The sequence below is a fragment of the Pseudopipra pipra genome, chromosome 11, assembly GCF_036250125.1.
Source record: "Pseudopipra pipra isolate bDixPip1 chromosome 11, bDixPip1.hap1, whole genome shotgun sequence".
In the NCBI taxonomy this organism is placed as follows: domain Eukaryota; kingdom Metazoa; phylum Chordata; class Aves; order Passeriformes; family Pipridae; genus Pseudopipra; species Pseudopipra pipra.
The window spans coordinates 15,668,024-15,680,054 of record NC_087559.1 but is presented as its reverse complement, the minus strand read 5'-3'; the positions used below and the strand labels follow the sequence as shown (position 1 = coordinate 15,680,054).

Here is a 12,031-nt window from a genome sequence, read left to right as displayed (position 1 = left end):
AATATTTATCTCTCTGCCCATCCCAAACTGCACCCAGATTCTGTGGCTGCCTCTACACAGAGAGCACTGCTGAAAAGACCACATCACACAGCAAACACCTTGGTTAGGGAGCAACGTCTGTATTGAAGCATAAGCACCTAACACTGACCTCTAAATGCTTGTAGGTGTTTACCAGTACAGCTCTCATCCATTCACATCAAAATTATGCTAAGCATCATGTTAGTCTGGTAGAAACAACATCTCCAGTACCTGTGCAAGCACAGCTCACCTTCAGATACTTGAGTCTACAAGTGAAATCCAGAATATGCCCTAGGTCTGTTTTGGCATCTCCATTAGCACAGGTGGGTTTGCCCTGCAGCAGCTGCTGTGTGACAGCGTACAACTGCAGGGGTCTGATGGTGAAGACTTCTCCTGCCATCAACAGCTGCTCTCCTGAAAAACAGGAGGATGGGATCAAACACAAGGCTGCAAGGGTCACAAAGGAATAAATGGCACATGGAAATTAAATGTTTGTCATTTATACTCCAAGCTCACAACTGAGGTACCAAAATAATGTCATTTTCTGTCAGTTTAAACTAGCACAGCTGAATTAAGGGGTTTGGTTTTTATAACACCAGAATAATCCAGGTGTTCAAATAGATACAAGCCTGAAGCTTCTAATGCAACTAGTAGCAATTTCCATCAATCTTAACAGGACTGGAATCAAAGTTCATTTACATAATTTAAGAGTTATTAAACTTTTTCTGAGATACCTCTAAGTTTATAGCACTTAGGACTTTTTCTATCCAGGAATCACAGCATCTACCAACTAAAATACAGACCTTGGATCTTCTGCTATGCTGCCTAAATGCAAACTTGCAGTAAATATGTTTTTTGCAGAGTGTGAGGACTTTCAAAGCAAACTCCCAGAACAGAAAATGCCTTATGTAATAATAATTTTACAATTCCATTTCATTCTAGGAACAGTAGAATGCAGCATCCAAGAGCCTTTCTGAAGGCACCACAAGAGTAAATGTGCATTGTGACAGTTGGAACACACACCAGTTTGACTTCATGGACAAGAAAGCATCAGCTTTCATGATAAGCAGAGTTCTCAGAAATGCTCTGAGGAGTAAAATTCCCTTCAGCTTCAGTGGGAGCAAGACCAAGAGCCCAGCTGTACATTACTGGAAGGTTACAGTAACACAAAGCAGTCATACATCAATGATTCTCCTATCAGTGAGACTGCAGGCACTACAAAGTCAGGAAGGATTTCTTCAGGAGCTTCCTTAAAATGTTCCAAATTTGCTGAACAGACCCTCTGAGACGGCTTCACCTAAAGCTAATTTTGTGCCAGAACAATCTGAAATGCCATGGTGAAACATGCTTCACCCTATGGCCTCAGTCAACTGGAATTATACTGTAGCATCTTGCATGTCCTTCGAAACAAAAATAGCACAGGTTAATCATTTCACATGCCTCCTGCTGTTAATGGAGCAGCTGGAGCTGTTGCAGTTTTACAGTAAGAGCATTTCACTTTCCTCTGCCAGCCTCAGAAAAGCACATCCTTTAATTAACTGACCAGAAGGTCTCCTGTTTCCTGAATTCTGGAAGAATAATATTTAGATATATAAAATGATCTCTTGCATTTAATACACGCTATACCAGGGCTCACTGACACAAACCAAACTTCCTTACAGGTTACACTAAAACATACTGAATCAGAAAGCTTAGTAAAAGCTTCTGATCACCAGTACCACATCCTGTCCCTTGAGGACACAGGCTAGTAGGCCCTTTTCAAAACCTAAATTCACCAATTTCTTTCCTTTCCAAAAGTAGGTGAAGAGAAAGAAGGGAAAGAAAGTGTAACAGTCTGATATGGAAGATCACTGTCTGGAGGTAAAATATCAGGTATGTGAATACATGCACACAGAGGAAAACATTCCTGGTTAAATACTTGCAAGTTCTTTACCTTTATGGAAGAGCTCCTCAGCCAATGCAGCAGTGATCCCATTGATCTCCTGCAAAGAATAAATCATTGTAATGAAATTATTTACATACTTATAGTGCCAATTTTTCAACGTGTACCTTTGCTGAAGTCTCCTTTTTTTTTCTTTGCTGCAGTACAGGACTTTGATTTTTAAGCTGATATCAGATGTGACTGTGTCTTACAGATTTCTTTGTAGCTTGAAAATACTTAATAAAAAGTACTTGGAATTATTTTATTTCATATGTTTTTTATTTCTGAGATGAAAGATGTTGAACTACATTTCAATAATCACATTCTGCATATATTAGAAATGGGCAGCAGCAACTAGAGAAAGTATTACTAGACATCATCAGCCCAACTGGAAAGCTCTGTTTTGAAGAAAATATTACAAGTTTAGCATTCTTCAAGTTTACATATTAAAGACTATCCTAATGCATCAAGCACTCAACATTTCCTCAGAATATCACTAATACAAAGAAAACTTCAGATTTACAGGCCTACAGGGAAGGAGAGATATACAAAAAGTAATTAGTCTTCTGGACTTCAACTCTACTGTGCTTGCTGCAGAGTAATTCAAAATTCCCTTTTTCCCATCCTCCATTTTCAGCCTCCTGGACCCACCCCTTCAACCTCCATTGCCAGGTGCACAAAGATCAGCACAAGTATTTCCCACCTGGGCACACCTCTCTCCACAAAAAGCAACTGCTCTATGCAAGTCCAGAAATAGTTCTGAGCACTTCCAACAGTTCCCTCCCAAAGGCCCCCAGAAAGAGCAAAATAAAACTCTCTGTGAGAGTGAAGCTTTCCCTAGACATACACATCTCCTTTGAAGGTAGCTGCAAAGGATAAACAGATATTATGGATCAACACAAAATGAATATTTCATGAGTTTACTTTGCTGACAAATACCTCATGATTCATAACAAGGGAATACATCCACAGGACATCTGCAGCAGACAGCTCAGCTCGTTTGATGAGGCAAGAATTTTAGAACAGCACATTCTTAGTGTAACTGAAACCCCACTCACTGAGGATGAACAAAGCCTCCTCACCACAGTTTTGAGAACAACAAGCTCAAAACTGTATTCCAAACAAAATTAAATAATTCTGGTTGTCATTTGAATAAGCCAATTACACTCATCTGGCAAGCACAGACTTAATTGAAAACTATACTCTGTATCCCTTTTGTCATCTGGGACAGAGCTGAAATTTTTTCTACATTCATTATTGGAACAAGATTATGACTGGGACTGTTCAGTGACTAGCAGGCAAAAAAAAAAAAAAGGAACTATTCCTGTCAGATCTACAAGAGACTTCTGTCTTGGCTCTAACTACTCATATGCATCACACCCACAGAAGTCCATTGTTTGCAGGTGTCTCTGAACAGCAGTTTGTGGGTGTTCAATGCTTTTCTTGCAAAACCTTTTATCTGTAAGTTAACAATTGAAATCTGCTCAGATGACAAAGTACAAGACAGTGCAACAAAACAAGCATCCCCATATCACTGACACATCCTTCTCAATGTCAAAGTAACAACAGAGTTCTAGATTGCTGTCACATGCAACTGTTTCTCTTTACTAAGCTGCATCTGCTACAAATAAAGGCTTCAAAGTGGTTTTAATGTATTTATGATATTTCTACTCCATTTAGTTCCATTAACCTGGGAAATAAAATTAAATAATCCCTATTGGTAATACAAACAAGAATAAGCAAAAAGTATTGCAGCCTTCCTCCACCAACCATGGAGGCAGTATCAGGGATTATGATGGCTCCAGTATGTACATGAGTTGTCTGGTAACAAAAATATTTTAAAAGATCAAAGTTCCACAGAAAGGTCATTTTCCAGTAGAATTGCTGTGGTAAATATTTAGCTTTTTTGCTGAATAACTAACACATTTTTGTAAATATTTAAAAGTATCCCAAAGTTCCAAAGAAAAAACTGAGTTTACAACTAAGTCAGAATCCCCCTAGAGCAGAGAAATTCAGATTAAGCAAGGACTTCACTCTTAATACAAAAGTGCAGTACAGAAACAAAGAAGCATTCATATCCAAATACTGCTAGTTCCCTGGAAAATTAAAAAAAAAAAAAGATGAACATTACAACAAAAGGAAGAAAATAGTCTTCCCAAAAAACAAGAGTAGGTAGGAGGAACTTCTGCCTCATAAAACCATTGCTGAAGTTACAATACTAAAACATTAATGAAACAGGCATCATTTACAGGACAGAGCAGCCACAGAACAGAAAAATTATGCAACTTACTGGTGATCAGGAATTTTTGCTCCACCTGAACAGAATTGTCCCTACATTGTCACACATTTTTAATACATTTAAAACCTCTAATCCATTTCAGAGTGCTTAATAGTGACAAACCAGTGCTTCTCTCTCAAATCTGCAGGGCAGTAGCAACACCATGAGGTAAACCTACTATTTTTATCTAAGTCAAACTCTGAAGTCTCATCAGGATAATAATGTTCATGTAACATGACTAAAACAGGTTTTACTTTCTTACTAAAACTTAATTAACACACCTAATGGACCACTTGTGACTCATTTCTGAAGTCTTCCTGTGAAACTAGGAAGGGCCTTCTCAGCACATCCCACCCCAAAGCAATTACTGCTCCTTCCTTCCATTCAGTTCTCCAGTGCATTATCCTCTTTATGAAGTTCATTCTCCCCCCTTACATATTGCAAAAAAAAAAAAAAAAAAAAAAGCCTAATTATACACAAGAGATGAACAAACAAATTGCAGTCTGAACATGAAATCAAGTAATTGCTTCTTGCTTCAAGCATCCTTTACGGTAACATCCTGTCTGCTGGCTGGAGCTATGTCTCCAAAGGCCACTCCATCAGTGTGTTTTCCATGGAGAAGCACCATTTGTCTTCATCTGGGCTACTGGAAACTGTTTCAGTGTGAACCACAGCTCTAACCATTAGCCACTAAGTAGGGGGGGTGTGGATCAATTATGCAATGCTCACTTGAGAGCCAGCACTATTGACTTCAGACTGACAACCAATTCAGCTCCACGTTTATTCATAGCTTCCAACTGTCCTGCCAGCATTTATTTCCTCCACTTAAGAGTCCCTGCCCACACCACTTCCCAGCAAAGTACCTACTGCAATAAAAAGTGGTGTCAAAAATCTTTAAAAAAGTGCTTTGTTTGTTACATCGTGCAAAATGTTGAAAAAGTACTGTTTCAGCTAATTCATGAAGATTCCACACAATTCTCGCCAAGTCAGAGAACTAGGGAAAGACACTGAGGCCTCTATTCAGACACTAAAAACATAACTTACATATAAATGAAAGTGTAGGAAGTGTGACAAGACTTTTGGAGCAGTAACAGGGAATTTGAGCAGCAGGGTTTGCAGGTAGACCTCTAATTCCTTTTGTCTTTTCTCCACCAGGCTTTTGGAATTTTTTCCAATGATCTTCTTTGGAGGTAACAGATTTTTATCTATTTTCTTTTCTGAAACAAGCTGAAAGACAAAGACCAGAGTTACTACCTGAATCACCATCTGAACTTGCACAAAAGATGCAATGGAAGAGCATGTTGCCTGATATCCTGCTAAGATCCAAAAGTAAAATTACTTCAGTAACTTTAGCTACTGGCTTCAAAGCATTAGGTATTTTCAGAAAGAACATTTTGTCATAGAATGATAAAGAAGTTTAATAACAGTCTCTTCTGACAGAATCACTCACAGTACCACGGAGCAGACTGTAACTAACGTGATAAAGCAACAGAATAACCACAGCATTTCTGAGAGAGCAGCACAGTCATGAATAAATTGGACTTTCCCTCATTTTCACTTGTTTGTTATCAGCACTGGTTAATAACTGCCCATGTTACTTTAAGGATATCTTTTTCATCCACCCCATCCAGAGGAGACTTTGTTCCAATCCAGCTTTTGGTTACCAGATCAGCTGGTTATAAACATGATTCTTAGCTAAGGAAGTTCAATGAACTGCCCTCTCTGACACAAACTTCCATCCAAGGCTAACGCTGGCCAGGCCAAGCTCTCCCAGTCCAAGAGGGGAATGTAACAGAGGCAAGTAATTGTTCACACAAAAAGGATTTAGTCTGCAGTTCAGGTGGTATCTGGCAGATATTCTTTCTCTTTATTGAGGAAAGAAATTGCATAAACTAGAACTACATGAACTGTCCAATGCTTTGTAAGAGACCTGTTTTAATCCTCTTACCTTTTCATGCAGGTCATGGAAATCACTGTAACGATGTTTGACTGTCCACTGATGATTGCCAACACTGACCTGAATAATGTACACCTGAAAGGGAGAAATTCAAGTAAGGGAACTGCAAAGCATTTGCCTTAAAGAGAAGTGACTGGCAGACAGGCTGGTTAGTGGAGCACTGCAAGGTGATCCTACACTGTGAAAGTATCACAGCTAAGCCAAACCAAGGTGACTTTGCTGATGTAGGTCCCTTATCTCATTCACGAGGCTGCTCCACACACAAGAACACGCAGATGCCTCCATGTAAAGCAAGGCTTTCACTTCTGCAACCCAAAGGTTAATAAACAAGGTCTCCAAGCTACTTCTTTTTCTGAAGGTTTCTGCTGACTGAAGTTGGTATTCACAGCTATCCATAAGCCTGAGGCAGCAGCATCCCTTCTTCCATCTACCAAGTTCCACAACGGGCAAAGGATCTTGCTGAGTTCCTGCTGTCCCTTCAGTTAATCAGAAATCTGGAGCTTAACCCTTGAGAAATGTAGACAAATCCTCTCGCTGGGTGGATGATATTTCACTCTTTTTAGGTTAAAGCACACAAGACAGCTTCCTGAGAGTTACAACCATGCCCAAAGAATCACTACAATTATCTAAAGCAACCCCACATTTCCTTGCATGAAACTAAGTATTTTTAGCCATGCATGTACCAAACAAGGATTTTCACTGTAGGTGACTTTCTGGACTGAATAGCACTGGTTCTGCAGACAACTCAGCCTACCTTTGGATATGCCAGAAACAAGACATCCCAAAGAAATTCTAAAGATACAAAATGAAACACAAATTAGAAAACGAACAAGGTTCTGCAAAACCAGTTCTACAGCTACTTGAAAACAACAAATTAAATAAACTGTATTATCCAATCCAACTATACTCCTTAGGGAAGACACTAACTCATAATCAAATCTTGAAAGCATTTAATACAGTTGAGAACTTGCTTACTACCACAGATCACACAGAGCTGACTCATAGCTGCTCTGAGAATGATGCACATCCAGCTGCTAAACCCACTTGAGAAAACAAAAAGCATCAAGACTTTCGATCTGTTACGTAAAAGCCCAGTTTTCACACACTGTTAGTGCAGACCAGCACGTTGTCAAACACTACATACAATACCAGTTGCATTTCAAAAGATGAGCTACAGCTCATGCCAGTTTTAATTGTGTGAGCATCTGACACTGCCTTGCTGAACAAAACCCAAGTCCGAAAGAGACCTGACTCAAGATGTCTGACCGGTGCCCGCAGCAAGGGACACGTCAGTGCTGGAAGGAGCCTGCACACACAGATGAGGCTGCACACACAGATGAGTGCCCACAGAGAATCACAGACTCAGTTAAGGCCTGTGCCTGCTTTCCCATCACGCTGTGTTGGGAAACAGCAGATCAGGATTAATCACTGGGCTGGTGACAAACTAGAACAGGAATAACCCGGGTGCTCCAAAGCACCTCACAAGCACGAGGAAAGCAAGGAGAGACTTAAAGAAACTGAAGTTACAAGTAAAGGAGCACTACATTTAAAAGCCATAATAAAAAGGCCAGTTCTTTTGAAAAGCTAAACTATGGGAGATCAAGTGGCAAATCTAAATGAACATTAAGTACACACGACATAAAATCTCAGATTAGACCCACTGGTAACACAGTAACTCCACAACTGATACCTCAGGAGATGAGGAAGGAATGCCCCTCTTTGTACAGAACACAGTCTGGGTAAATATATAATAAAGGTTTCATATCCTTTTGCTGAAATGGCAAGCACTGAGCACTTCTAGACACACAGGCCTTGGCCAAATGGATAGTGTGGTCAGGAAACTACCTGTTAGAGGTAGTGTTTACATGGAGTGATACAATTCTCAAATTAAGTCTGTAAAAGCTGTAGCATTCCCCATTAAGAAGGCAGCCAGAGCAGGTAGTACACATTCACCCCTCAAACAGCATCAGTATGCAGAAAGACAGCAACTCATCTCACATCAATCCACAAGCTGCCATTACCTTGAAGAACAATACAAATGTTTATGTGTTCCAAAGACTTCTGCCAGTACAGAAAGAAATAACTTTAAAGAAAAAAAACCCCTTAGATATCTCACTTTTTGAGGACCTTAAGTTCATCTTCAATGAATTTTCAGTGCACTAATGTGACAAGGCTGACAGTTGATGTTGAGGTTCTCCAAGGGCTGCTTACCTGTCACTCCAAGTGCTAAAGGCGTTCAGGGAGAGATGATGAAATTCTCACACTGCACTGTCTCCCAGACAGAAATGCACCATGTGAAATCTCCACCCAGATTTATGCCACAAACTGCATTTCTATTGAGCTCAAACACAAAAGGGTTTGTATTCACAAGTTTTCCTCTTCCCTCATCTCTACCAAACTTTTCTGTATAATAAATTTTGTACATCTTTCTATAAATCAGTTGGTTTTGATAAGTTCTACTTTGTAAAGTGTTCAGTGTCTTTGCAGTGCTGTATATTTTCTTTATTTTCTAACCAGCCACTACAAACCTTTTGCAGTTAAGAGCCCACACCACCAAACAGCATCCCTTCATCTCCCTAAACATTTCAGGGTGAAATATGTACTAAACATTTTTAAGGTAGCTGTTAAATGAACAGCAGTGATTCTCTATTGCTTTTTGTTTACTTCCTGACACAGTACAAAAACCTGTCCAACTTCACTTTACATGGAAAACTTGCATTTCTACAATATTCTTCATCCAACTTAATATACTTCAGTAAAGTAAAAAAAAAACCAACCACAAATAAAAACCCACACTTCAATGACAGGGCTGTCTACAGGAAGCCTGGGACACAGGTGTCACTGCAGCCAATAGTTCCCAAATTCCAGACCAGTGATGCAACCACATCTCCTCCTCCCTGTCTCAAGCAGTCAGACAGTTTACACCCATTCAAGGAAGCCACAGTGTTTTCTTTAAATATCAAGGCTAGTATTTATATTAAAAACAGCTGCAAAAGACAGGAAAAGCAGGAAGGCAATTTTAGGCCAAACAAATGCATAGCAGGAAACAAACCAAGCACTGACAGCCTTGAGGCTTTCTCTAGCAGCCAGTCTTCAGTCAGCATCAAGCTGGACCAGCACACACAAGAGAAACACCCCGTAAAACTGCTCAGACTGTACTAACCCTACAGAAAAAAAACTTCAAAGTGCAGTATTTTTTCCTGCTGGATTTATCCAGACCTTGCCTACCGCCCCAACAACTCCAACAAGAATCACATTTTTAAAAGTACCATCAAAATTACACAGAACTGTGGACTTTCCTGATGTGTTTTACAGGATTTAATTTCACAGCTGTCAAATGGACATCATTAAAGTCCCCTCTATTGTAATTGAGCTCTGAAATACAGAGTACAGCAGGAAGCTCTTATGCCAGAAGAAAACCAGCTCTTTCAAGGATGTAAAATAGGATGACTGCCATCTGACTACTACATGTTAAAGGATGAAGATGTAGGTCCCTACAGCCTGTATTTCATTTCCCACCTTTACACCATCTAACTTCTTCTGCCTGGTGCAGGTCTTTGTCACGACCTTAAGTACTGCTCATCTTATTTGGAACACTAAACACGTACACTATTTTTTCTAAACCTTTTCACCTTGTGAATAATTTTGTAAAACTTTTGTTTTCATTGAAAGATCTATTCCTACCTTTCTAATGGCTTGGGCCTGACTCATACAAACTGGCTGCAGGTTTGGAGTCCTGCTGGCTGTTTGAGGAAGTTTACAAACAGGTAAGCTTAGTGCCAGGATGCCTTCAAAAATGTAGCAAGAGAATCGAAGTGGGATCAAATACTGGTAACTCCTGCCTTTCACACACTCTAGTTTTAAAGAGTGGTTTAAATGGCTTTAAAATAGCATGGTATTTCCAGAACTATAATCATTAAAACAGAAATCTGGCCTTGAAAAAATAAGCTTCCTTGGGCTTAGGTGCAGCAGCTTAAAATATTATCCCCAGCAATCAGCTGAGCACCACCTGCAGCAGAGTTACACACCTGAGCTACAGCTCAGTCTGGAAGGTTAATGGTTAATTACCAAAGGCTGGCTCTCCCACAGCACTAGTTTGCAGGCTGAAGCAGCAAAGTAGCTGCTGTTTCACCTCCTGCACCCATTACCTCCAGTGGAATAAGGGGATAGATGGCACCGACATTTTCCCAACTAAATTCACTTGGTTTTCTCACTCACTCAGATATTGCATAATAGTAATGGGAAATTGTCCATCCCAACATTAACAGGTCTTAGTTCACACCTGAAATGGAAGTTTCCAGTCCCCACACCACAGGTCTCACTGTGCCTCTCTGCTGATCAAGGACTGAGAGAACAAACCCGCCCGGGGGATGAACCACATCCTAACACACATCGGTGACACTCCCCAGCAGTGGTATTTCTGTCAATACACATCATGCAACCGACAGAAAGAGATCAGACAACGCTCAAAGATTTGTGTTAAGCTTCTAACCAACTCCTTCACTGAACGATCAGGACATTTTTGGCTGTAAATATGCAACTCACACCTGACAGTCATTCCCATAAAATCACGTTTCAAGGGCTGTCACCTGGGAGGGAGTTCAGCCCTTAATGTGCTACAGCTGTGCAAAGGCTCCGTCCTATTAACAACTCAGAAATCACTTTCCTGTTGCTTTGTTTTGTCTGGGTACTTCTAAAGAGGCAGGAACATAAAGCATTACTTATAACCATCACACAACTTTCTAAATGCTGCCTTTCTAGAACACTGCTACCTTTTCCTTTTAGGTTTCTACAGCAGGAAGAAGCCTGATGTCATCATGTGCATTCTACCAAAAAAAAATTTACACTAAAATAAGGCAGAAGCAGAAAACGTTTTTTAGTTATATAACTAAAGGGTGGTGTGCTCAAGGCATATTCTGTCTGCAATTATGCTGAGGTTTGTTTTATGATGAGCTTCTTCCTGAAAAACAGACCAATTAACTCTTGGTAGGATGCAACCAGACAAAAACAAGTTATACATCAAAAATACCATTCCTTCCCCAACAAGAATACTGCTGACAATCAGCCTTTTTTTTTTTTTTTTGGTGGGGTGAGATTAAAACTATCCATCCCGAATCATCTGGTTTCCTCTGAAAATAAGATCAGCTTTACAAGAGGGATTTATATGATATTGTCCTCTGAAGGAAGGATTTCCTATGTGTAGTCCAGCTTTGAAAGCTACGTTCACTCGACAGCAATCTTCCATAAACATACGCACATATACACAGATATATATGGGCAAGAACACGACACTCGCTCGCTCAGCCTCCACCTCTCCCACCGGACCAAGGCTCCGCGGAGCTCGGGGCCGGTTCTCCCGGCTGAGCCCCCGCTCCCAGGCAGCTCCTTCCCCCGGGCACGGCGCATAAAACCCCTCGGAAACTTGTGCCAAACGTCTCCCGCTCCGTGCTCAGCGTGGGCACAGCCCCTGCCCGGGCGCTGCTGCCGGAGATACCCTGGCAGCGAGACCCGGCCTCCCCCGCTCCCCGGCCCCGCTGAGGCGGCGGCCCCGCTCCCCCGCTCCGCCCCGGCACGTCCCGCACGGCCCCGCACCGTGTATGTGTCCACCAGCTCGGAGCCCAGGACCCGGGCCTCCCGCGGGGGCTCCTCGCCGTCCTCGCCTCCCGCCGCCGCCTCCATGTCGCCGGGAGAAGCGCCGGGGCGCGGCCGCTCAGGCCGTCACGGCTCCCCCGCGGCCGCCGCCGCCCGCACCCGCCGCCCGCCCGGCCCGCGCTGCCGCCGCCGCCGCCATCTTGGACCGACCCCCTCAGGGTGCGGCGGGCCCCGCCCGAGCCTTTTTATGGGCGCGCGGGGAGGG

General features: G+C 41.8%; 1 protein-coding gene across 3 annotated transcripts in view; it reads right to left on the bottom strand.

Moving 5' to 3' along the window:
* The window catches only part of NISCH (nischarin), a 28,889-nt gene extending 16,941 nt beyond the window's left edge, over positions 1–11,948 (bottom strand). For all 3 annotated transcript variants that reach the window (XR_010433503.1, XR_010433504.1, XM_064667820.1), the window contains exons 1-5: positions 11,767–11,948; positions 6,166–6,249; positions 5,262–5,444; positions 1,952–2,000; positions 269–432 (exon numbers count right to left, since the gene is read on the bottom strand). Coding sequence is in view for 1 of the 3 variants with exons in the window: in XM_064667820.1 (XP_064523890.1) it covers positions 269–432; positions 1,952–2,000; positions 5,262–5,444; positions 6,166–6,249; positions 11,767–11,853 (567 nt within the window). In the remaining 2 variants the exon portion in view is untranslated. The remainder of the gene's footprint in view (positions 1–268; positions 433–1,951; positions 2,001–5,261; positions 5,445–6,165; positions 6,250–11,766) is intronic.
* Positions 11,949–12,031: the final 83 nt, after the last annotated feature.